Source organism: Arvicola amphibius, chromosome 12, assembly GCF_903992535.2.
Source record: "Arvicola amphibius chromosome 12, mArvAmp1.2, whole genome shotgun sequence".
Classification (NCBI taxonomy): domain Eukaryota; kingdom Metazoa; phylum Chordata; class Mammalia; order Rodentia; family Cricetidae; genus Arvicola; species Arvicola amphibius.
Genome location: NC_052058.2, coordinates 98,492,577 through 98,516,451, shown reverse-complemented (window position 1 = coordinate 98,516,451; position 23,875 = coordinate 98,492,577). Strand labels below are relative to the sequence as shown.

The 23,875-nt window shown below is 46.0% G+C and overlaps 1 protein-coding gene across 1 annotated transcript; it reads right to left on the bottom strand.

The window, feature by feature from the left end:
• Positions 1 to 10,056: 10,056 nt before the first annotated feature.
• Ddx18 (DEAD-box helicase 18) lies at positions 10,057 to 23,662 on the bottom strand. Its single transcript, XM_038350085.1, has 13 exons — positions 23,491 to 23,662; positions 21,450 to 21,740; positions 20,044 to 20,157; positions 18,425 to 18,560; positions 18,070 to 18,170; positions 17,660 to 17,974; positions 16,642 to 16,781; positions 15,645 to 15,806; positions 14,234 to 14,386; positions 13,202 to 13,315; positions 11,651 to 11,707; positions 11,242 to 11,419; positions 10,057 to 10,352 (listed from the first exon to the last, which is right to left on the bottom strand). Exons 1-13 carry the CDS (start codon positions 23,573 to 23,575, stop codon positions 10,210 to 10,212), a joined length of 1,989 nt encoding a protein of 662 aa, XP_038206013.1. The 5' UTR covers positions 23,576 to 23,662; the 3' UTR covers positions 10,057 to 10,209.
• Positions 23,663 to 23,875: the final 213 nt, after the last annotated feature.

The window sequence follows — 23,875 nt, the reverse complement described above, 5'->3', positions numbered from 1 at the left end:
AGGAGTATTGAATAGGCGTGTGCTTCCTTTATATTATTCATTACATGTGGCTGTTATTGTTTGTTTATATGTCTCCATGGAAAAATATGGTTTGTTTTAGCCACACGTGGCTTACCTGCCACACGTAGCTTTTCCTTGCAACTGGACACTTTACTCATGTGACTCTTAACACTTAGAGTATAAACTGTCTAATGTTCTGAATAAAGTTGGCTATTCAAAAAAATTATTTCTTCTAAAGTCTCCATGACTTTTCAACAACTCTGTGTACTTTTTTTTTGTCTGGGTGGGCATTCAAGATTCAAAACATGACAGATGACAGTCACACCTAGACCGATGGTGAATGAAGAGAGCCTGGACTTTGGAAGAACCACGGGGACAGCAAAGAAATGCTGTGGTGGAATTACACAATTAAATCACCAACTACTTCAATCGTGTTGGTTTGGAAGCAAGGAGGGTGGGACGTAGCAGGAGTTAGGGGTTGAAGCTGTGGCATCAACCACACTGTGGTCACTGAGTGCCTCCAGGAAGGTGCTGCTGTTACAAGTGTGTCCAATTTCTTCTATGTTGCCTCTCAAATCATCTCACCTCCATATCTGGGGGAGGATGAACTAATCGGTATAAAGAGGCCAGACTTCCGGTACTGATTAGTTTTAATTGTAATCTGGAAGCAGCCTAGAACCCACCCTGGGTGATGTGGGAGAGTCTTCTGTTTGATTTCATTGGTTAATGAAGAAACTGCCTGGCCCATTTGATTGGCCAGCCCTTAGGTGGGCGGAGTAGACAGAACAGAATGCTGGGAAGGGAAGTTAATAAATTGCCATGCCTCTGCTCTCTCAGCCAGACTTCCGTGCCTCTCCTCTCTGAGACAGATGCCATGAAGCCAGCCACCAGGTCAGACATGCTGGATCTTTCCCGGTAAGACACCACTTTGTGGTGTTACACAGATTATTCGATATGGGTTAGTCAAGATGTGAGTAAGAGGCTGAAACTAATGGGCCAGGCAGTGTTTAAAAGAATACAGTTTCTGTGTAATTATTTCGGGTGTAAAGCTGGCCGGGTGTCGGGACACAGCCCCGCTGCTCTCACTACACCTGGGGGAGACTCTTGCTGAGGAATTAACTATCTTGATCACATTGGCCTGCAAGAATGTCTGCGGGAGGGATTGTTTTGTAAACTAATGTAGGAATACACAGCCCATTGGTGGTACCACTGCCTAGGCAGCAAGCCCTGAACAATGTAAGAGAAGAAAAGCTTGCTGAGAGCAGGCAAGCAAGGACACACTTATTCTCTCTGCACTCCAGACTGTGGATATATGAGTAGCTTGCTTGAGTTCCTGCTTTGACTTCCCTGCAATGATGGACTACAGAAACATGGAAGTGTGAGCCAAACGAACCCCCTCCTCCCCCGAGCTTTTTGTCAGGGTATTTATCCCAGCAACAGAAATGGAACATTACTCTGTGGCGAGGTACTTTGTGGCTCAAAATGGTGACTCGCTGCCTGGCAGGGACAATTTAAAGGAGGGAGGACTTACTTCAGCGTTCGCTGTCCGAGCATGGTGCAGGATACCATGGCAGCTGGAATGCGTGGTGAAAAACTGCTCACATCATGGTGACCACGAAGCAGAGGGAGAAGACAGGAAGGAGGTGTGACTAATCAACACGCCTGTGGCTTCTTCAGAATGGGCTCTCACTAGGAAGCCCAGGACAGCCTCAATTACTGGCCACAGATTCATCTGTTTCTATGTCTGAATTATGTTCCAGCCTGGCTTCCATCAACCTCTCAGGAGTCCTTCAGGATGGCCCTGTAGAACATCCTTTTGTGTTCCGGGTTGTAAGCGCTTTCCCCGCAGTTTGCATTAATCAGCTGAGCAGCGTGGATGGGGGTTTGGAGGTGGGTAAGTGGTAGGTGGGTAGGTTGAGGCTGGAGTGTAGTTTTCCACAGTGAGTTTTATTTGAGCTGGTGACACCAGCACTTCCTGGTGACCTCGAGACCCATCCATCTTATATCTGCAGTCTTAGGTTCTGCTCAATGAGATTTTTTTTTTATTTATTACTGATATTTTCTCCTAGGCACCTTTAACAGTGCAGTTCAGTTCACCTATTGCTCAATCATATTACCATGGTAACTTACTCTGCCTGTATCAGAGTATCTGGAAACAGATATTGAGAGTTGAACAAAAGAAATTGGAGTAAAACTCAAGTACTCCAAAATGCCAAAAGGCATTTGAAGGAAGAATATTTTCATCCCAGGCCAGTGAGACGGCTCAGCTGGTAGTTTGGCCTCTGGAACCCACATAAAAGTAGAAAAAGAGAATAGAGCCTTCTGATTCATGCGTGTGCCTTGGCACACACAACATGCATAACTATAATAAATCAATAACAATTTAAAAAACAAGCCAGGCCGTCGTGGCGCACACCTTTAATCCCAGCACTCGGATCTCAGGCTCCAAAGCTACAGGGAAACCCTGTCTCGAAAGCCCCCCCCCCCCCAAAAAAAAAGTTAAAAATAGTATTCTCATCCCAAAGACTAAGAAAATTTGAGGGGATGGAAATGCTAATTATTTTTATTCAATCATTATAAAATGTAGACAAGTATAAATAGCAAACACAGGGACTGGGCAGATAGCTCAGTGGAAGGGAGCTTTTGCTGTGTACACATGAGGATGTGAGTTCAGATACATAGTAGCACTCACATGCAAAGTCAAACACGGCAGCATGTGCCTGTAACCCCACACTGTGGAGGGTGGAGACAGGAGGATTATTGGGGCTTGATGGGTAGTAGGCTAACTTCAATTTTAGTGAGAGACCCTGTCTCAAGGCAATAAGACAGAGACAGCCAATTAACACCAACCACAACCTACATTCAGTCCCTGGGACCCATATGGTAGGACAGAAGTGACTCCCTCTAGTTGTCCCCTGCTCTCCACATACATGTGATGGCACACACACACATGAACATACACAAGAATATCCATGTAGTAACCTCAGTGGGAGGGGTGCACAGACAAGCAGATCCCAGAGCTCTCTGGCCAGCCAGTCCATCGGAGGTGAAAGACCCTGTCTCAAAAAGTAATAGGTGGTGTGACAGAGGACACCTGATATCAACCTGTCCACTCTAGTCTCACACACTTACGCACAGACTCATGTACCCTCACATAAGTGAGCGCGCGCGCGCACACACACACACACACACACACACACACAGACACACACCCCATCCTACCCAATAGAGTCAGAAGAGCTAGGCTCCCAGTGGTGCTGAACAGAGCCTGTTTCCTTCCCTGTTCCAGTTCTAGAGCACACACGATGTGGCCTCTGTTTCCGTCCACCTGTTCAAAGTCAGTTGTACCATTCTCCAGATTTCTCTGGTATCATATCTTGAGTTCTGATCTTGATTTAAAAATTATTTATTTATATGTATTTTTGCAGGTGTGGGGAGTGCATGTGCATAGAGGTCAGAGAACAACTTGTGGGAGCTGGCTCTCTCCTTCCACAATGTGGCTGGATCAGAGATCAAATTCTGGGGGTCAGGCTTGGCAGCAAGTGTCTTTATCCAGACATCTGGTTGACCCCTTACTCTGACCTTTAGCCTCATAAAGATATTGAAATTGCAGTGTGTTCATGTGAACAGTCAAAGATTATCATCCAATATCAAAACCATTATTTGGTTTTGAAACTCACTATACAGATGAGGCTGGTCTTGAACTCCTGACCCTCTTCCTCCCAGACTCTCAATTACATGCTATGAAAATGGTCAAGGACATAGGTGTTGTGGCGTCTGCTGTCAGCAGCTCTATGCAGTATCAGGCTTGAGGCTACTCTTTTCTCCCGCACACAGCCCTACATCTGGACTGTGGTGCTTGTGGCTTCTCCTGCCTGTGTCTTTGGATACAGCCATCATTCTTCTCTGGGAAGAACAGAGGACAAAAGGCCGCCTCAGCCAGCCTTAGTCGGGAGTGGAAGAGTTTCAGCTCTGGTGCTTCTCAGGTTTGCTTGAATGCTTGCAGAAGGCAAGGCACAGGAAGGGTTTCACTCAGGAAAGCCAGGTGTGCCGCATGCCCACGATCCCGGTGCTCCTGAGTGACACAGGAAGATCAGAGAAACTCAAGGCCATGCTTAGCTCAGAGCCTGGTCAGCATGGGGTCAGAGCTCTGAGCATGAGAGGTCCTGACAATATGTCACTCAGCTGTTCTGCTTTGTGCCTCCCCACAAAAACAAATAAAAGATCCACTGCCCCAGACCCAAGTAGCCTCTGCTAATTCAGGTCCTGTCAAGGTAGCTGTCCTCTTTGGTTTGGGCCTATCTTAGCGGCCCTCTGCTGCAACATGGGGAATCAGGGAAAACTAATAGTATTGAAAGACTCCTTTAAAAAATTACATGTGAGACACAGAAAGACAATTATCACATGTACTCACTCATAGGTGGTTTTTAAACATAAAGCAAAGAAAGCCAGCCTACAAACCACAATCCCAGAGAACTTAGACAACAATGAGGACACTGAGAGAGACTTACATAGATCTAATCTACATGGGAAGTAGAAGTCAAGATCCCCTGAGTAAATTGGGAGCATGGAGACCTTGGGGGAGGGTTGAAGGGGGGATGGGAGAGGCAGGGAGGGAAGCAGAGAAAAAATGTAAAGCTCCATAAAAATCAAAAAAGGGAAAAGAATTACGTGTGCACACGAGTGTGCAATGTGCCACAGCACACTTGAATTCAGAGAATAATTTGTAGGAGCTAGGTCTTTCCTTCCACCCTGTGGGTCCTGGGTATCAAATTCCAGTCATCAGGATTGGCTGCAAGTGTCCTTATCCGCTGAGTCATCCTGATCTCACTAGCCCCCAAGAAGGCTCCTTTTAGCAGCTTCTTGGCCTAAGGCAATCTAAAGCCTACTTGATGGAGAGGTGTGAGGAGCAGAACCTTTTTTGTTTGACTGCTGATTTTGGCAGCTTTGGTTTCTGTGAGCTCATGGCTTGACCATGCATGTAATCCCTAGGCTATCATCCTTCCTCCCTTCTTAGAGATGAAAAACGGTCCAGAGAGGGGAAGTCAGTTCCTCATGTCTCCCTGTAAGCTGCTCCAAGATTCAGCAAGCTGCTGTCCTGGAAGCTCTCATGCTCTCTGCTCTGTCCTCCAGATGATTGATCCCCATGGAGGCAGAGCGATGGCAAAATTTCCACTCCCTAATACCTTTAAAGCTTTAAGATCCAGGCAGGATCTTCCAGGCCGAGCTTACCTCATGTGCTTTCTTTGATGTGGACACGCCCTAGATGTTCCAAAAGCCAGCTGCCTGAAACTAACCCCTTTCCCTGAGCTCAGGCATTGTGGCCTGAGAGCGGGGATGCAGAGCAGTTGGACCAACTCACAAATAGCAGAGACAGAGACAGAAAGCAAATCCTAAGAGCTGCATCTTTGGGTTCTTAGGATGAATACAAAGCTGATGGAGGACTCTCATTGGTTAATAAAGAAACTGCCTTGGCTTTTTGATAGGGCAGGATTTAGATAGGTGGAGTAGACAAAACAGAACGCTGGGAAAAAAGGAAGTTAGTCAGATGCTTCAAGCAGTCGCAATGACTCTCCTCTCCGAGATGGATGCGAGCTAGAATCTTCTCGGTAAGCCACCCCTCGTGGTGCTACACAGATTAGTAAAATTGGGTTAATCAAGATGTGAGAATTAGACAATAAGAGGCTGGAACTAACGGGCCAGGCAGTGTTTAAATGAATACAGTTTGTGTGTTGTTATTTCGGGTGTAAAGCTAGCCTTGTGGGATCCGGGCGGGATGAAAAGCAGGCCTGCTTGCAGCCCCTCACTACACAAAGCCAGAGTGATTAAAAAGCGACCAGGGGTTGGGGATGTGGCTCAGTGGGTAGAGCGCTTACCTAGCATGCACAAGGCCCTGAGTTCATTCACCAATACTGCAAAACAGTAATCCCAGCACTCCAGGAGGCAGGAAGATCAGAAGTTCAAGGTCATCCACAACCACAGTTTGGGGTCAGCCTGGACTATCTGAGATCCTGTCTAAAAATTTAATAAAAAGTAAGAGAACTGGAAAAAATATTATTAGTTGTTTTGAGATTCTCAGGTGGCCCAGGCTGGCCTCAAACTTGCTATGTAGCAGGTGCCCCTAAAGTCTCGGTCCTCCTGCCTCTACCTCCTGAGTGCTGGGATTACAGATGTGGCCCATCTTGTTTGACAATCTATTGAATGACTGTACAGAACCAGCTTGGAACATACTTAGGAAACGGAGTGGGTGGCTATGTCTGCTGCCAATGTGATGGCAAGTGCAGCTACTGCCTGGCTGCCCAGAGGGAACCAGCTGTTCCCAAAGCCGCAGCCTTAGCACCCCAAGTGTTATCCTTGTTTCTGCTCTTCAATCTGTCTGATTCAGCGTGGGTAGATGTATCTGGCTGGTTCAGACCAGGTCTCAGGAAAGTAAATGGCTTTCCTGATGGAGTGGACTAGTTACTTTCCTCACTGGTTCCTACCAGGTATTTGGCAGGAACAACTAAAGGAAGGAAGGGCTTATTGTGGCTTACAGAGGGCACAGTCCACTGCAGTGGGGAAGCACGCAGCAGGAGCGGCATGAGGCGACTGGTCAAGGCATCTGCTGTCAGGGGCCGGAGATGCGAACACCAATGCATCGCAGGGCGGAAGTCTACAGAATGCTGCTGTCAAGTGGACCTTCCCTCCTTAGTTACGCCTTTCTGGAAACATCATCCTAAGGTGTTTTCAGTGATCCTAAATCCCACCAAGTTGACTGTCATCATTAGCCACCACAGGTGACCTCAGCAGTCCTCTAGGGCTTAACAGTATGGTTTCCAAACAGGAAGTCTAGATGCTGCATACAAACCAAAAACCTTCCTTCCCATCACAGGCATGGATGCCGAATCAAGGGGATGACTTCCTTCCAAAAGGCACAGGGCCAAGGAAAATGTTTTATCTCCTTTGTGGGTACCAACCACAGACTGAATGGGATACAACTGAGCAATCCCAGGCTGCCTATAGCTGCTTCTTCCCACACAAGGCTGTCAAAGGTACAGCTGCTTCTCTCTGGCAAGCTAGCATCTGCCTCCTGAGGATAATTATTTGTGGATGACTACACATATTAACACCATTTCCTGTGCTGGTCTTTCAACGGGCCAAGACCACAGCAGAGTGCCAGGTACTCATGGCCATGATGAGCACACACACAGGAGGCAGAGGTGTAGACGCAGGTGAGGTAGGAGGCAGAGGTGAGATGAAGATGTGAGGCAGGAGGCAGAGGTGTAGATGCAGATGTGAGGCAGGAGGCAGAGGTGTAGATGCAGGTGTGGGGCAGGAGGCAGAGGTGAGATGCAGATGTGAGGCAGGAGGCAGAGGTGTAGATGCAGATGTGAGGCAGGAGGCAGAGGTGTAGATGCAGATGTGAGGCAGGAGGCAGAGGTGTAGATGCAGATGTGAGGCAGGAGGCAGAGGTGTAGTTGCAGATGTTAGGCAGTAGGCAGAGGTGTAGATGCAGATGTGAGGCAGGAGGCAGTGGTGTAGACGCAGATGTGAGGCAGGAGGCAGAGGTGTAGATGCAGATGTTAGGCAGGAGGCAGAGGTGTAGATGTAGATGTGAGGCAGGAGGCAGAGGTGAGATGCAGATGTGAGGCAGGAGGCAGAGGTGTAGATGCAGATGTGAGGCAGGAGGCAGAGGTGTAGACGCAGATGTGAGGCAGGAGGCAGAGGTGTAGATGCAGATGTGAGGCAGGAGGCAGAGGTGTAGATGCAGATGTGAGGCAGGAGGCAGAGGTGTAGTTGCAGATGTTAGGCAGTAGGCAGAGGTGTAGATGCAGATGTGAGGCAGGAGGCAGTGGTGTAGACGCAGATGTGAGGCAGGAGGCAGAGGTGTAGATGCAGATGTTAGGCAGGAGGCAGAGGTGTAGATGCAGATGTGAGGCAGGAGGCAGAGGTGTAGATGCAGATGTAGAGGTGAGATGCAGATGTGAGGCAGGAGGCAGAGGTGTAGATGCAGATGTGAGGCAGGAGGCAGAGGTGAGATGCAGATGTGAGGCAGGAGGCAGAGGTGTAGATGCAGATGTGAGGCAGGAGGCAGAGGTGTAGATGCAGATGTTAGGCAGGAGGCAGAGGTGTAGATGCAGATGTGAGGCAGGAGGCAGAGGTGTAGATGCAGATGTAGAGGAGAGATGCAGATGTGAGGCCGGAGGCAGAGGTGTAGATGCAGATGTGAGGCAGGAGGCAGAGGTGAGATGCAGATGTGAGGCAGGAGGCAGAGGTGTAGATGCAGATGTGAGGCAGGAGGCAGAAATGAGATGCAGGTGTGAGGCCAGCTCAGTCTATATAGCAAGCAGCAGGCAGAGCTACACAATGAGACTGTCAAAAAACAGGGATGGTCAGGGCAGACAAGGTTAAGACTTTACAAACCCAACTATAGGAGAAGCACTCAGCAGGTCCCTGCCCCACCAGTGGTCAGCTAAACAACCCCCTGGGAGCGAGGACAACAATCTCAGTGTCTTGTATGCAGGGAATGAAGGCAACTGTACTCACACACACAGGCATGTATACACACAATTAAAAATTTAAGAAAGGTCCTTGAAGACATAATTATTAAATGCCTTAAGAAAAAACTTAAGAAGCTAAGTAGCCAGAATTTAGTGGCATCTGGCAACTTTGAATTTCAAAGGACAATAAAATACAGCTTTGTAGTTAAAGGCCACCCAGAACACTCTAGAGGGCAAGGACTCATCTCCCTGAACCACTGTTCAACAGACTTTTGTTTATGGGGCTCTAGGGAAGCCAGCTCTGACCTACGCCAAGCACCGTCCAGGATGATGTTTCAGAGTGCTGGTGGCTTGGGTTCGTCTCCTGCACCGAGCTGGAGGAGATTCACCCCAAGTTGTGCTGTCGAGAAGCTAAATGAGCATTACCATTCTATTCTCTCACTTTCGTGTGTATGTGTATAACAGAGGTCTGAGGCTGATAATCACTCCATAGAGACAGGCTCTTCTTTCACACCCAGATTCATTCATAATGCCACAGGTGGGCGGCTATGTCTACCCGGCACCTGTGCGCCAGGGATCCCTACTAGTGTGGCAAGTACTTTACCTCTGTTTTTCTAAATACTTGGGACTACATTTGGGCCCCAAATACCTATGTGTAGTCCCAGTCAGCTGGAAGAGGCTTTCAAAACGGGCTACACAGCAGTCATCTCTGGTGGACTCCCAAACAGCCGACCTCAGTCATCCAAGGATTCACCCGTCTTTACCTCTCATCTTGCTTTAGGAATGCTGGAACTGTTTAGGCCCTACTATGACTGTATTTTAAGTCGTTTCTGGGGATTTGAACTCAGATTATTCATCTCCACAGCCCAATTATGCGTTCAGGGGAAAAAAAAACAGCAACCAAAACAAAAGCCAACCAATAAAATCCTACTATTAAAAAGTCAGGAACAGCCAGTGGTTATTAAAGCACACGCCTTTAATTCCAGTACTCCGGGGAGGCAGAAATAGGCAGATTTTTGAGAATTTAAGGCCAGGCTGGCCTACAGAATGAGTTCCAAGACAGGCTCCATAGTTAGAGAAGCCCTGTCTTGAAAAACAAAAAGTCAGGAACATACAACAGAAGTGGTACTACTTTTATGTCCACGTTCTAAGTGCCCATGTAGAGGCCAGAAGTTACCTATAGCTTCCTCAGTTGCGTTCCAACTTCGCTGCTGAAACAGGGTCTCTCTTTGAACATGGAATGGTATTTGGCTAGACAAGCTGGCCAGGAAGCTCCAGGACCTGCCTGTTTCTGGCTCCAAAGCATTCGAGTTACATGCACTGCCACACTCAGCATTTTTCGTGGATGCTGAACTCAGGATCTGTGCAGCAGCACTTGATTACCCACCGAGTCATCTCAGCTGCAATGGCACCACTGAAGATGTGCACTAATTACTCCCAACAGTCTTTGCCCTTACATACGTGTGGCATTTTCAGGGGCTCCAGGTTATTGCTAACGTTCAAAAAATAAAAATCCAGCCTATTTTGTCCATCACTGCGTCCCTCCTTATACCAAAAAGGAAAAGTATAAATGACATTAAAACAATGACATGATTTTTTATGGGAGTATTTAAAAATAAAAATTATCATTCATAGTAAAGACAAAAAGATCCTAAAGGTGATTTTAAAAAGTTCCTTCTTAAAGAGAAAGGGGAAATTAGGGCAAAGTCCAGGTGGAAAGCCATTCCCGTCAGTGAGAAAACTGCCTGCGGTCCGCTGTCTTCTTGCTGATGTGTTTAAAGATCTTGGACTTCTCCACTTTCTTTGTTTTTTGGTAGCCAAATCCACCGCCACCTCCTCTCTTTTTAAGCTTGCCATCATGGCTGCTCACGTCTACAAGTGAATGTTAAGGAGATGAAGCAACAAAGACTCCAAGCTGCATCAGAGAAAACCTCAACATGGCCAGCACTACCCCTGTGCCACTAGCTTGACAGATGGAGACGTGGGGCCTGAGGCTGGACAATGAGCATGCAGGAGACCAGGAGTGACAGTGAGCTTGTACACCAAAATGAACAGGAATGACTTTAACCAAGCTGTCCTGGATTTCTCTCACGAGCTACTGCAGCACAATTAAAAGCAGTCTTCCTCGTATTGAATAGCCAATACATAAGAACAGACACAGACACACGATTGCAATGGAACCGCCTGGGAGGTTCCTTTGCTCTTTACCTGGAGCAAGGCTGAGGTCTGTTTTCTGTGGCTAGCCTTACCATTTCCTTGTAGATAAATAACCCTCTGATGGCCATACGAGGCCAGGAACCCTGAAAGCTCTTACCTTCTCTCTCATGCTGCTTCCCACCTCTGCATCTACACGGAAGACACAACACCCGCCTTTCACTGGCAGTCGTGCCCCCACTGCCCTGCGCAGCACCATTCCGTGTGTATGGATGTAGTGTGTGTGGCACACCTTTGGAGAGGTTTGGTTCTTCCCTTCCACCATGGGTCCTGGGGGTCAAACTTGGGTTGCCAGGCTTGCTGGGAAAAATGCTTATTCCACTGAGCCATCCTTAGTTCTTTAGAGATTTAAATCCTGAGCTACCTTAGCCTGGTATTCCGACCCCAGTGACAAGTCCTTGCCAACCCCTTCCTACTGCGACAGACACGGGCTAGGATGAACATCAGAGCCTTTGGCTGGAAGCTGTACCAACTCACTGCTAAGACTCAATACCCCGCTAAGGCCCGTCATTGCAACACAGTGTAATAAATAACGAAGAAAGGATACTCAGATCAACGAAGGGAGGAACCTTAAAGCCAAAGGACAGAGCCACCTGAGGCAAGTTTAAGTTGTTCACATCGAAGATCTGCTTGAGAGAGTGGGAGTCGTAGGCTCGTATGTAGGACTTGTATGCTTCCTGCGCCGACTTATGGAGAAAATAGTTCTTTTCGATCAGCTTTTCCAGCTATAACAAAGAAAAAGGGCAGATTTCAATTATTAGAATAATTATCCTACAAAACCACTCATCTTTGTACACTTGATCTGGCTTTGAACTCTGGGGAAACCTTAAGAAAGGAACCTTAAGACCAGCATCATCTGCAAGTGGGAGGGAGCCTAGGGGAGTTACTGTCAACTCCACAAGGCAGCACCGATAGGCGACCTCTCCCCTCAGAAGACAACGACACAAAGAGCGTACCTGAGACTGAATATCAGAAACTTTAGACCAGGAAAAGTCGAACTGATTCAGTGGAACCTAGAGAAACAAAGTTCAGGTGTTAGTAAGAGGGCACTCATGTTTAGCTGCACGAAAGGTTGTAAATGTCCCATCAGTAGCGACAGCAAGGGACAGCGCTGGAGATGCCCGGGCTCATGGAACCCCAGGACAAGGACTGTGATCCGCTGCTTGCTGCCTCTTATCATTAGGGTGTTCCATCTCTGGCCTGCTGAGTTTACATGAATATGTTGTAGGAGCCTGCATTTCTCCCTCTTCAAAAGCTGAGGAGGAAACGAGCAGAGGCAAGGGCCACTAAAGTTCTACCTCTAAGATTTCCAGAACTGTAACATTCAGGGTGATAAATGACTACTTTCCCCCCTTTTCCTAATAGGGTTTTTACTATGTGGTCCTGGCTGGTCTTGAACTTGCTGAGACCCTCCTGCCTCTGCTTCTTGACTGCTGGGATTACAGGTGTGTAATCCATACCAGGGATAACTACCTTTTTTTTTTTTTTTTTAATCTATACCAGGAGAGGATCCTTAATACTGCTCTACCTTGTGCCTGATACTTATGACACCAAGCCAATGCCTGGTGACTCTAGTTCCCCAAGGATTCATCAATTATTACCTCTTACTTAACTAGGAAAGCACAGAAGCTGTGTTTGTGCTATGAACTGGGATAGAAAACAGGTATGTAAGGACCTCCTGCCCTCCACTCAGAGAGCACATTTGCAGGTGCATTTGTGTGCTGGGAGCAAAGAGGGCTGGAGATAAACATCTCACTGAAATCAGTGTCCTGTGGAGATCCAGAAAGAACAGCCAGGAGAGTGCAAAGGCCTCAGGGCAATTTCAGAAACTGTGCCTTATTGTAGGAAGGGGAAATCCACATGGTAAGACTGCTAGGAGGGTGTCACGATATCAGTCAGGGACAAGCTGGCCTGCCATGTACCCACTAGGCCTATCAAGAAGGAGGCCAATGCAGTCTGGATGTATTCTGTTCTGGCAGGCTGAGACAGGTGAGCTGGAGATTGAGCAGATGGTGACTGGAATATATGCAAAGCACTTTTCCAAAGAGGCAGAGAGGAGCAGAGCCAGGGCAGTGTCAGCCCCGAAAGGAGCAGTAGGAGGCTGAGTTGAGGGCTGAAGCAGGAGCTGCACAGGGAGACTTGAGATGGCAAAGCACTGGCAGCCTGGGAAAAGAGTCAAGGGAGGGAGGCTGGTGCACAGAGTACAGATCTGCTGCTCTTCTGAGAATCTGCAGGGATGCTAGGGGAACGGGCAGGGTTGACCAGGGCTGCAGAGAACTGGAAAGGAGAGCTCCCACAGTGCTGGGGATTGAGCCGTTGCTCCTGCCAATGCCTCCTGTGCCAGGAGCACATGCCATCTCACCTAGTGACTCTCTGTACCTGTTGTGACAGCAGTGCCTCAACTTCAGTCAACAGCTACTCTGCCACCTACAGAGATGGCGCCTGAGGAGAGTCCTCACAGTGGGAGTTTCTTCCCAACTCAGGGTTTTCCAAACAAACGCCTTTACCTTGGATTGCTTCAAGTAACGAAGGAAACCCAACTCTTCAGGGCGCAGGATGAGCAGGGCATGCCCTCTTCCATTCAGGCCCCGAGCCGTTCTACCCACACGATGAATGTATTCCTGTAGTGGGGTAGAAAAGCTGGGCTATGAGTCCACATTCACCATTTAGACTCCGTCCTGTGATCAACGGAAGCATGCATGCCAGCACACCTGCACAAGGTGTACCAATCACAGGGCAGGGCCAACTTCACCCTCACCATACCTGCCACACACTGGGCCAGCATTCCCTCTGCAGATACCACCCCTTAGCAGGGACAGACACGAACACAAGATAAGCTGCACACACCAGCCATATTAACACTGTGTAAAGGAAGCCCCACAAGCCAGACACTACCTAATAAGATTAACTATAAGGTGTAGTTCATCTTCAGAGAAGCTTTCTATGAAAACTATGTTTCAATGCTAGTCAACAATTTATTATAATTCATTGCTTCTTAAAAGCACTCCTTTCACATGTGGTGTATGCAAGTATGTGTAGAAGTCAGAGTGTAGACCAAGATACGGTTATTCTCCACCTTCTTGTTTTGAGGCAGTATCTCTCAACCCGGAGCTTGCTGTTTCAGTTAGGTTGCTGCACAAGCCCCCGGAACCCATTTGTCTTCATCCTCATCCTTCCTCCTGTCACTGCTGGGGTTACAGATGTACTCTACCCGACTGGTGTTTACATGGTTACCCATTCTACTATAGACATTACTGACCTTTATTTATCTACTTCCTTACAAAATTGCTATTTCCTTCTGAAACCAGCTGGACACATCAGTCCAAGGATCTTGTGTTCCTAACTTAAAAGTCACAGATACCCCTCAAACCTCTTTGCACATATACCCCTAAGGTCCCTGACACTTATTAACACCAGTAATACCCTACAGCTGACCAAGCAGCTGCTCTGTACAGGTAAGCGTCATGGGTGTGAAATGCCATGTCTCCCTGAGCAGCAAGTGCACTCCTACACAGACCCATTCTGAAGACACAAGTTACCTTGGGGTCATCGGGAGGGTCATACTGAACAATCCAGTCGACTTCAGGGATGTCCAGCCCTCTGGCTGCCACATCTGTGCACAGCAGTATCCCTGAATCTGCATTGCAGAATTGGAAGAATGTGGTTGTTCGCTTATTTTGCTTTTGCCTTCCCTAGATTCAAAAGCAACAAGAGCACAAAATTTATTCAAGTTGTCTGTCAAAATTCACTGTAAAACCAACCAACTGTGGAGCTGCTACCACACTTTAGCACAAGCTTACTTGGGCCCAGGCCCTATGACTCTAACTGTACCCAAAGCCTGTGAAAGGGAGGGTGTCTCTTGGGTGACTGTCCAGGCAGCGAAACGTCTCTGTCATTTCTAGTTTTGGAAGTTGCTTACTTCTTGTTTACTTTGGTAATATTATATCATTCCAGAGTCTTTGATGGAGTTGAAGAATGGATAGTTATAGTTTTCCTTTGTTATGATAAAAGATAAAATAGATATAAATATTGTAACTGTAATTCTTGCTTGATAACTGTTTTTGTTATATGTAATTTTACTATATTAAAGTGAAAGCCTTTCTCTTTTGTTTAAACAGAAAAAGGGGAAATGGTGTAGGAGGGTCTTCTTTCTACGTGTTGCTTTCATTGGTTGAATAAAGATACTGCGTTAGCCTTTTGATAGGGCAGCCCTTAGGTGGGCGGAGTAGACAGAACAGAATTCTGGGAGGAAGAAGGCAGTGTGGCACACGCCAGGGCTCTCCTCTCTAAGATGGATGCTGGTTAGACTCATGCCGGTAAGCCACAGTCAAGTGGTGATACACATTAATGGAGATGGGTTAAACAAATATGTAAGAGTTAGCCAATAAGAGGTTAGAACTAATGGGCCAGGCAGTGTTTAAATTAATACAATTTCTGTGTGGTTATTTTGGGGGTTAAGCTAGCCAGGCGGCCAGGAGCCAGGCGGGATGCAGCCCACTCTCCTTACAACACTTACTCCTTTTTAAGTACTTTCTTTTTCAGATTTTATTTGCCTGTACTTACCTGTGTTTAGTTATAACCTTCGGTGCCAACTACCATACTCCAATCACACTGACCCATCACCCTCCTCTGTCCCCTCCTGCTCATTCAGATTCTTTCCTCTTCTAACTAATGCCCTTCTCCTTTCACGTCTGTGTGATCCAGGGAGCTCACAAGAGCACAGGCGCGGGTTACTTGTAGGCAAGTGAGCACCCAACTGTGCTACTCCACTGAAGAAATGTCACTCAAACTACCATTAGCTTCCTAAAGAGCCTCAGGGAGGGGTGGAGCCTTGTGAGGCTCTCTGCATACACACCTGATCATCCATTGGAAGATGAACCACTCCTCAATCCCAAAGTGCATAGAACGTCATACATAGGCTTACCCCATTTCTCAACAAGCTCCACTTACATGGATGGCCAAGACAGGCAGGTCGATGTAGTTCAGTAGCTCGTAGTGGTACTTCACAGACATACACGATGAAAAGAAGACCATTACTTTCTTCTTCCGGTTCTTCTTAAGGAATGTGAAGAGCAGAAGGAACCTCTTCTCAGAGGGACACACAACATATCCCTGAATCGGAGCAGTGAACAGATTACTCAAGGCATTTTAGCTTCATTAAGTAAAAAAAAAAAAAAAAAAAAAAAGTGAACACAGCAATATACTGCCAGGCCTTTCTGCCACATTTAAGGACTACCAACTCCAGTTATAGGGAACTATTTACTTATCAAGACCTTGGAGTTACGAAGACAGCTCAGCAGGTAAAGGGCTGAGGACCGACAGCCTCCCATGTAAGAATGCTGGGTAATTGTGTAGTCCCAATGCTCAGGAGATGGGATTAGTGGGTCAAGCTGGCTAGCTAGATTAGCTGAATCTGCAAGCCCAGGGGTTAAATTAGACTCCCCTAAATACTCAAATGGTGAGTGATCATGAAGACACCTGACTTCACAGGCACTCACTCTCAAACATATGCTTTCTCCAGACTAAACTTGTCTCCATTAAGTCAGTTAGACCCGGCACCTCTTTTCTACCTTGCATAGCGATGCACTTGCTCCTCCAAGTTAGTTTCCTGTCAATCACTCAACTTCCCTGGCACCTTATAGAGAGCATTTTTTTTCATTTTTTGTTTTTAATGAGCTATACATATTTTTCCATTATGCAGATTATTAAAAACAAGCAATCAACAGCTATTGATGCTTCTTCCCACATAAAAAGCAGCATCAACAGAACAGATGCTTGCTGGCTTTCCCTGACTTCACAGTACTTTATAAGCAACTCAGAGACATCACACCCATGTCTGTTGCTCTGACTTATGTTCATCAATCCACTTGCTGTTTATCACTCTGAACAAGCACAAGGGTTTTACTTATTTACTCTGTAACACGTATAAGCTATTTATAAACAGTACCTGCTCAAGTCCGTCCACTGTGGCAACCTCTTTATCGTCATCAACACCCACATACAATGGCTCTTTTTTCAGAGAAATTCTTGCCAAGTCTTCAACTTTTCGAGTTTGTGTGGCAGAAAAGAGCATAGTTTGCCTGCGTACTGAAACAACACAAAAATAACCCAAACCTTCCAAAGAATCTCATAATCACTTCATTACACTTTAAGCAGAAATTCCTGAAAAAGGGGATATGTTATTGGTATGGACTCCCCATATATCATCTATAAACATGGTAACTTAGGTGAAATGAAGAAATCCAATCCATCCTAAGCAAATTAAACCAAGGGATGGGTAGTTAGGGCTTCCCAGCCACCATCAATACCTTTGTGAAGTTATTCACGAGAAAAGGAGCTTTAGTCAATGCTTATGGAAATGCCAACAGCTGCGAACAGCACGCACACCTGTCAGCAGCTGAAAGGAGCAGACGTGCTGTACTCACAAAGCAGCATCACTGAGCATCTAGAAGATGCTGCATGGGAAAAGAGGAGCACACACTGCCGTGGGCTCTTGTATAGAGACTGAGAAAGCTGGTCAACAGCAGAAAGAACTTATTTGTATGGGTGGGCACGAACTTTTGAGGTGGAGGACATACCTGCCCATCACTGCACTTGCAGTTATGATTCTCAAGGGCTACACATGTTAGATTATCAAAAATTACAGATTTTAATTTAAATGGTTTACTTATTATTTTTAAATTATGTGTCTATGCCATATGGAGATAAGAGCGGATGACACGAGAGGAGGACTCAGCCAAAAAGCTCAACCCTTACAAGGAATCTTTACATTGAACTTGCATTTTTGCTATGAAATGGTAATGTGTTGTAAGATGCATTTCAAATTACTTCTGAAGATGACAGGCACAAATTGCTCACGAAGCCACAGCAAAATTCTGGTTATTAAAACAGTATTTTCCCTACAAGATCTCCAACCACAGACCTCTGACTACTCTGTGAGCCCCATACAGATGCCGCCTACTTACCTGGCAAAAGTTTAATAATTTGCTTTAATTCTTCTTCAAATCCAACATCCAAGATACGATCAGCCTCATCAATAACAAGACACTGGAGGTTCTTGTACATGAACCCTGGAGTATTCTGCATGTGGTCTAGAAGCCGGCCAGGGGTGGCCACGACAATGTTGATGCCATTGGTGAGCTTCTGCGCTTCGGCAGACCTGTTACTGCCACCCATGATCAGCCCGTACGTGTGAACGTGGTGCGTCATAAGTTCCTTAAGAACACCAAAGGTCTGCATGGCCAGTTCTCTGGTAGGAGAGAGAATCAGGACTCCTGTTCCTGGAAGGCAAAAGGCAACAGAAGGCCATCTCCGCAGGTCCTTACAGGGCTCACCTCCTACTCATCACAGCATACACAGACAGACAGACACTTACCATTCCTGGGCATAAACTTTAACTTCACAATGAGCTCGATCACAGGGATGAGGAAAGCCAGAGTTTTGCCACTGCCGGTTTTAGCAGCTGCTAGAAGATCCCTTAATATTGTAGGAGAGAAGGACGTTCATTCAACTCATGCAGATGCATATTGAACACCCCCCCCCCCATGAGCTATGAGCAGGTTCTAGGCACTGTGTGAGAATTCCAAAATACAGTTCCCTGCCTAGCCATTTTTAACATAAGCCAGACATGAATACATAGAGAACCATCAATCAGTGGAACATACATGTTTCCTTTACCACCGCAGTCTTAAGAAATGACAGGAATGCCCCAGTACCAATGTCAACCATACCTGCCTTCCAGAAGTGGCCTGATACTTTTATGTTGGATCTCAGTCATGCGCTTGAAGCCCATTTCTTCTATAGCCTTCAGAGTGTTTTCATTGACGAGGTTAGACAAGGAAGCAAACGAAGTGTCCTCAAAGGCCCCTACATGGAAGATAGTTCACTGTCAGCAAGCTGGTCTATTCAAAGTGAGCGCTGGCACGGCTGCCTAAATCCATGCCGATTCTTCAAAGAGTGTCTTATAGTAAGAGGAGATTAATGCTCAACCACTGCTAACAGGTACTAATGAGAAAATTGCCCACAGAGAATTCAACATGTAAACAAACACTGGGGCTGGAGAGATGGCTCAGCGCTTAAGAGCACTTGCTGCTATTGCACAGGACCTGGGTGAGGTTCAGCACCCACGCGGTGGCTCTTAACCATCCAGAATTCCAGTCCCAGGCACCAGGCATACAAAGTGCACATACATGCTGGCAAAGTATACAGACATGGTCCTTACTTGTGATCGATGGTCAACTCCCAGGCTCTCTTCTTTCCAGTTGTGGGAAAACACACCCATAACCAAATCTTTTTTCTTTTCTTGGTTTTTCAAGACAGAGTTTCTCTAGTTTTGGAGCCTATCTTGGAACTAGCTCCTGTAGACCATGGTGGCCTCAGATTCAGAGATCCACCTGCTTCTGCCTCCCAAGGGCTGGAATTAAAGGCGTGCACCACCACCGCCCAGCCCCAAATCTTTATTTGCATTTTTCAGTATAGCATCTGATAAAGCAATAGGTTTATACTAGTCTTATAAAATAGGCTTTGTTTTATGATTTTGCCCAACTAGAGGCCAAATTAAGAGTTCCGAGCATAAAGACGCCTAGCACTGGGGAACATGGAGCCTGAACCAGTCATCTCCTGTAACCAGGCAAGGTTTACAGTGGAGGGAATGTGACGATCCCAATCCAGCAACAAAACCTTGACCTACAATTTGTTTTGCCTGTAAGATGAGCCGAGGTAATAAAGGGGGCCGGAGAATTCTCCTTTGGTGTGTGAGGAATTCTGGACTTCGTGTATGCTGGGCAAGTGGCTGCCCTATGCATCTTGACGCTGCAAGGCACCTGACCTCCACTCTAGATGGCAGTAGACTGTCCTAGACAGACGCCTGGAGTGTGAGACTTTTGTTGCTAACCTGGACATTAAGAGTTAGTTGCTTGACTTGGGGTGAAAAATCATCCAGACTGAGAACCACCTCTAAAACTTGTCTATTTTTCTCTTTTCTCTGTAAGCTGTGTTCAGTACTATACCACCAGCTCAACTCGGCAGTCTTGATTAAGTATTAAAATGGTCGAACCTCAGTATTTTAACAAAAAATAAAGCAATCAAACAAAATCCCCCAAATCAAATCTGGTTGGAACAATAAATTCTAATAGAAATTCTTGAACTTTAAGGATCCCAGAAGCTATTAGGAACACAGAGAAAGAAAAAGATGCAAAAAATGCCTTGGTATCAAAAGGAGAAGATAAAGGGAAACACCATGAAGATATAAAAATCATTGCTTGCTGACATTATTTTTCCCTGGTAATTAAAAGTCAAGATGGAATGTTCTATCATACAACAGAGAAAAGTGACTCTTCCAAGACATCACCTGTCAGCCCTAGGGGCAGGCTGGGCACTTCCTTGTCATCTGGTTTCTCCACAGCAGCATCTTCTGCTTCCTCAAGAGCCACATTGCTTTCTTCAGTTTTTGCTTTTTTGGTGTCTTGGTTTAAAAAGCAAAAAAAAAAAAAAAAAAAAAAAAAAAAAAAAAAAAAACCCCAAACAAAACAAAACAAAAAAAAAAAAACCAAACAAATAACAAGTGAGAAAAAAAAGATCTGTAAAGAAATACTTTTCAAAGTTTAACATTCAACATTTATTTGCTAGAAACCTTGTTCAATATTTAAAATTTTGAGGTATAAATGATTTACAAACCATGTTTTAAAGTTACTTAAAATATATTACATTATCCTTAAAGAATAATATCAGGACAGCCTCACACTTCACGAGGAAAGCAGCACATGCACAATTAAAGCAATTTTAACTTAAATCCCCACAGACAGCTGCATTTTCTCCCCTTGCGTTCACATTCTGCAAGTCACTTCTGCTTTGAAGATGAACACTAAGAGTGGGGCTCTCTCTGTTCCCGCACAGGGAGAGGGCAGTGGTTCCTTAGCTGGTGATAGAAACAGACCGCTGTGGAGCTGTAAGTGAAGGAGGAGAGGCAAAGCCTTCTTGCTTCTCACTTCCGTGACTTCCGCAGGATGGCTCCCACCTACTGTGCAGTACATTCTACTCAGGCATCTTCAGCGCTGCACACTGGGCTCCAATGAACAGGGAGGGGTTGCTGACCTGGCTCACCCCACCTCAATTTGTTCCCATCTCCACAGGAGGCTCATCCCTTTACCAGAATTTACTATCCCCTTCCTGCCTCCTGCTCTTTAAACCCTGTCCCGTGCTTTCTGATCACTTGGAAACCAGTGTTTTATTTATTCACAACTTTCCTTCATGCTACTTTACATGCTACTTTACTTTTCTGCAAGGAAGCCACCATATTGGGGAGAGGGGTTATAGACTATACATGGACAAAGACATGAGGTACCTTATAAAATTAGCAAGTACCTTCAGACAAAAAAGCTCACAGAGATATTGCCCATCACCAGTCAAGATCCACAGTGTTAATTAAAGTTCTGAAACTCTGAAATACGTGAAATGCAAACACTATGCCATGGTATACTCAGTTTATTTAAAAAGCCCCACTAACTGCTCACCAAACTCCTTAGTAGAGTATTAAAAACTAAAGAAATCATTACCAAATGTCAGTTTTTCCCAAGGTTAGTGAACTTAAAAACATGACACAAGTTTGGGAAAAAATTAAAACCCACCCCCCTCTTCCACCAACATGTCCTTCAGCTGCCTGGCTAGTCTCCCAACGCAGGTGCACACAGGGGATGCTGCACACACAGCGATGGAGGGACGCGAGCCACGGCTGATAGTCAAAGAAAACAAACCTACCAGGCTCTGCATCATTTGCCATTTTCCTCTTTTTCTTCTTTTTCTTTTTTGATTTTGAATCAGGAGATGGCACTGCTGCTGTTTCTCCATTGGTTAAAGCGGTAGGTTTCTGGGGTAACTTTTCAACTTTCGTCGAGTTTTCCGCTGTCTCTTCAGGCACGCCTTCACTTTGTGCTTCTGCTGAGCCCACCCTCGCAGCGTGCTTTAAGGCTTTCTTAACTTTTCTGACCTTTACCTCTTCTTTGGGCACATCTTCATTGGAAAGTTGTGATAGGCTTGTGTTTGATGCTTCTGTTTAAAAACACAGAAGGTATATTATAACACGGAAGACTAAGCTTGCTAAACAACACTGACCTCCCAGAGAGAAGTGGCAAGGTCTCTGGAATTCCAGTCACGTAGTTTCCCTTTTGACTACAGCACTGCTGAAGTCACCTGTTGGTGCTCCACTATAGAAAAGACACATTTTCTTTAGGGTAAAAATGTCAGAAAAGCAATTGCTTTATTTTTAACTTCAAAAGACCTTATCTCATGGGCATTGTGGTGCACGCCTTTAATTTCAGCAGAAGCAGAGGCAGGTGGAGTTCTGTGTGGTTGAGGCCAGCTTGGTCTACAAAGCAAGTTCCAGGAGACACAGAGAAACCCTGAAAAAACAAGAAAAGAAAAAAAGACCTTATCTGTTTAAGGCTATACAGAAATCTGTAACAGGAAAATGCCAACAATGTCACATAATTAAATCAATGGAATTAGAAAACAGCTATGAAAAGACATATTTCTTTTTCTTTTTTTGAGACAGGGTTTCTTTGTAGCTTTGAAGCCTGTCCTGGAACTAGCTCTTGTAGACCAGGCTGGTCTTGAACTTAGAGATCTGCCTGCCTCAGCCTCCAGAGTGCTGGGATTAAAGGCATGCACCACCACCGCCTGGTGAAAACACATATTCTAACATTGAGTATTTGATAAACATAACCAATGGCATTCACTTCGTATTCCCACAACTATTGATTATATAATTTCTCATCATTCAAACCCAATTTTCCTGGACTTAAATGAACTAAAACTTCAGTTAATGAAAACCACTTATTTCCTCAATTAAGCCCCAAACTAGCTTTACAAAGTTTCCCTGTCGATAGAAGGGGAATGAAAGCGACATGACCTTTACATTACCCACAGCCAGCAGCTACTAATCAGTATTAATTATTCTACAGAAACTAAATGAAGGAGCTTCCTTTAAATCCATTGCCTCCTCTGGGATTTCTTTCAATTACTATCTGTTGAATATTATATGGGACGTGACAATATGCCCCAGCACTTCCCAGAGGATTTATTCAGCGACTCTCAGCCTGTGCGTCTCGAGGTCGCATATCAGATATTTGCATTATTATGAGGAACTGTATTAAAGGGTCGCAACATTAGGAAGGCTGGGGACCATCGACTTATATCTTACAGGCAATCTTAACAAGCTACAGAAACTGCATGAAGAAAGGTGACATGTGTGTAAACTTTCCATTTAAGGTGCGGTGCCAAAAACAAGACGTTAAGGGATTTACAAACTAAGTTGGGCCAGACAAGAACACAGGCTCTGTGTTTAACATGTGATGAGGATCACTGCAGAAATAACAGAACGGACTTGGACAAGTAGAGGAAAGCAGTATCATCACTGTTGGGAAAGCCAAGAAAAATGAAAAAGAATTGCTAAGCTTGGGCGGGAGATGAGATCCAGCACCTAAATAAAAGTCAGAAAATAGATAGTACCTAGAACTAAAGTTCTATATGGGGCCTAAAGATGATGATGGAGTCTAAAACGAAGGGTAATAGGTGGGTTTTGCTGGATGCCCAGCCAGCAGAAGCCTGGGAAGCAAACCCGAGGCCTCCCGCTGAGACCCTGAACCGAGAAACGCACGCGGGCAAAGGTTGGGACCAACGAAAGGTCCACTGGGTGCTGAGACCCAGGCGGCCTAGGAGCCCGCCGGAAGCTACCCGGCGCACGGCGGAGTTTCAGAGTTCCCCACAATCGCTCGCCACAGCGGGGTTCAACACAGCTCACCTTGCAGCTTCAGGTTTCGCTGCCGCAGCTTGATGTTCCGCTTCTCAATCTTCTTGCGCAGGAGTTTCATCTGTAAGTGCGACATGTTTGCCGGCCCGCGCTAGCAGGCTGCACTGAGCAGTGGCTGCACGTGCGCAGTTAGAACTCGGAAGCGTGTCGCGGGACCCTGAGGACCGTGGGGGCGGAAATGCTTCCGGGCGGAAACGGTTCCCGGCGCGAGCTAGGATCCCTTTGGAGGCCAAGTTCCTCGCAGCGCCCCCTGGGGACGTGGAGGACGCATTGTGAACATGTTCGCTTTACAGTGGCGCGGGGCGGGACAAATGCAGTTTGAGTTTTCTAGAATGAGACCCGAACAAAAACGACCGAGTGGAAGACAGAATTCCTG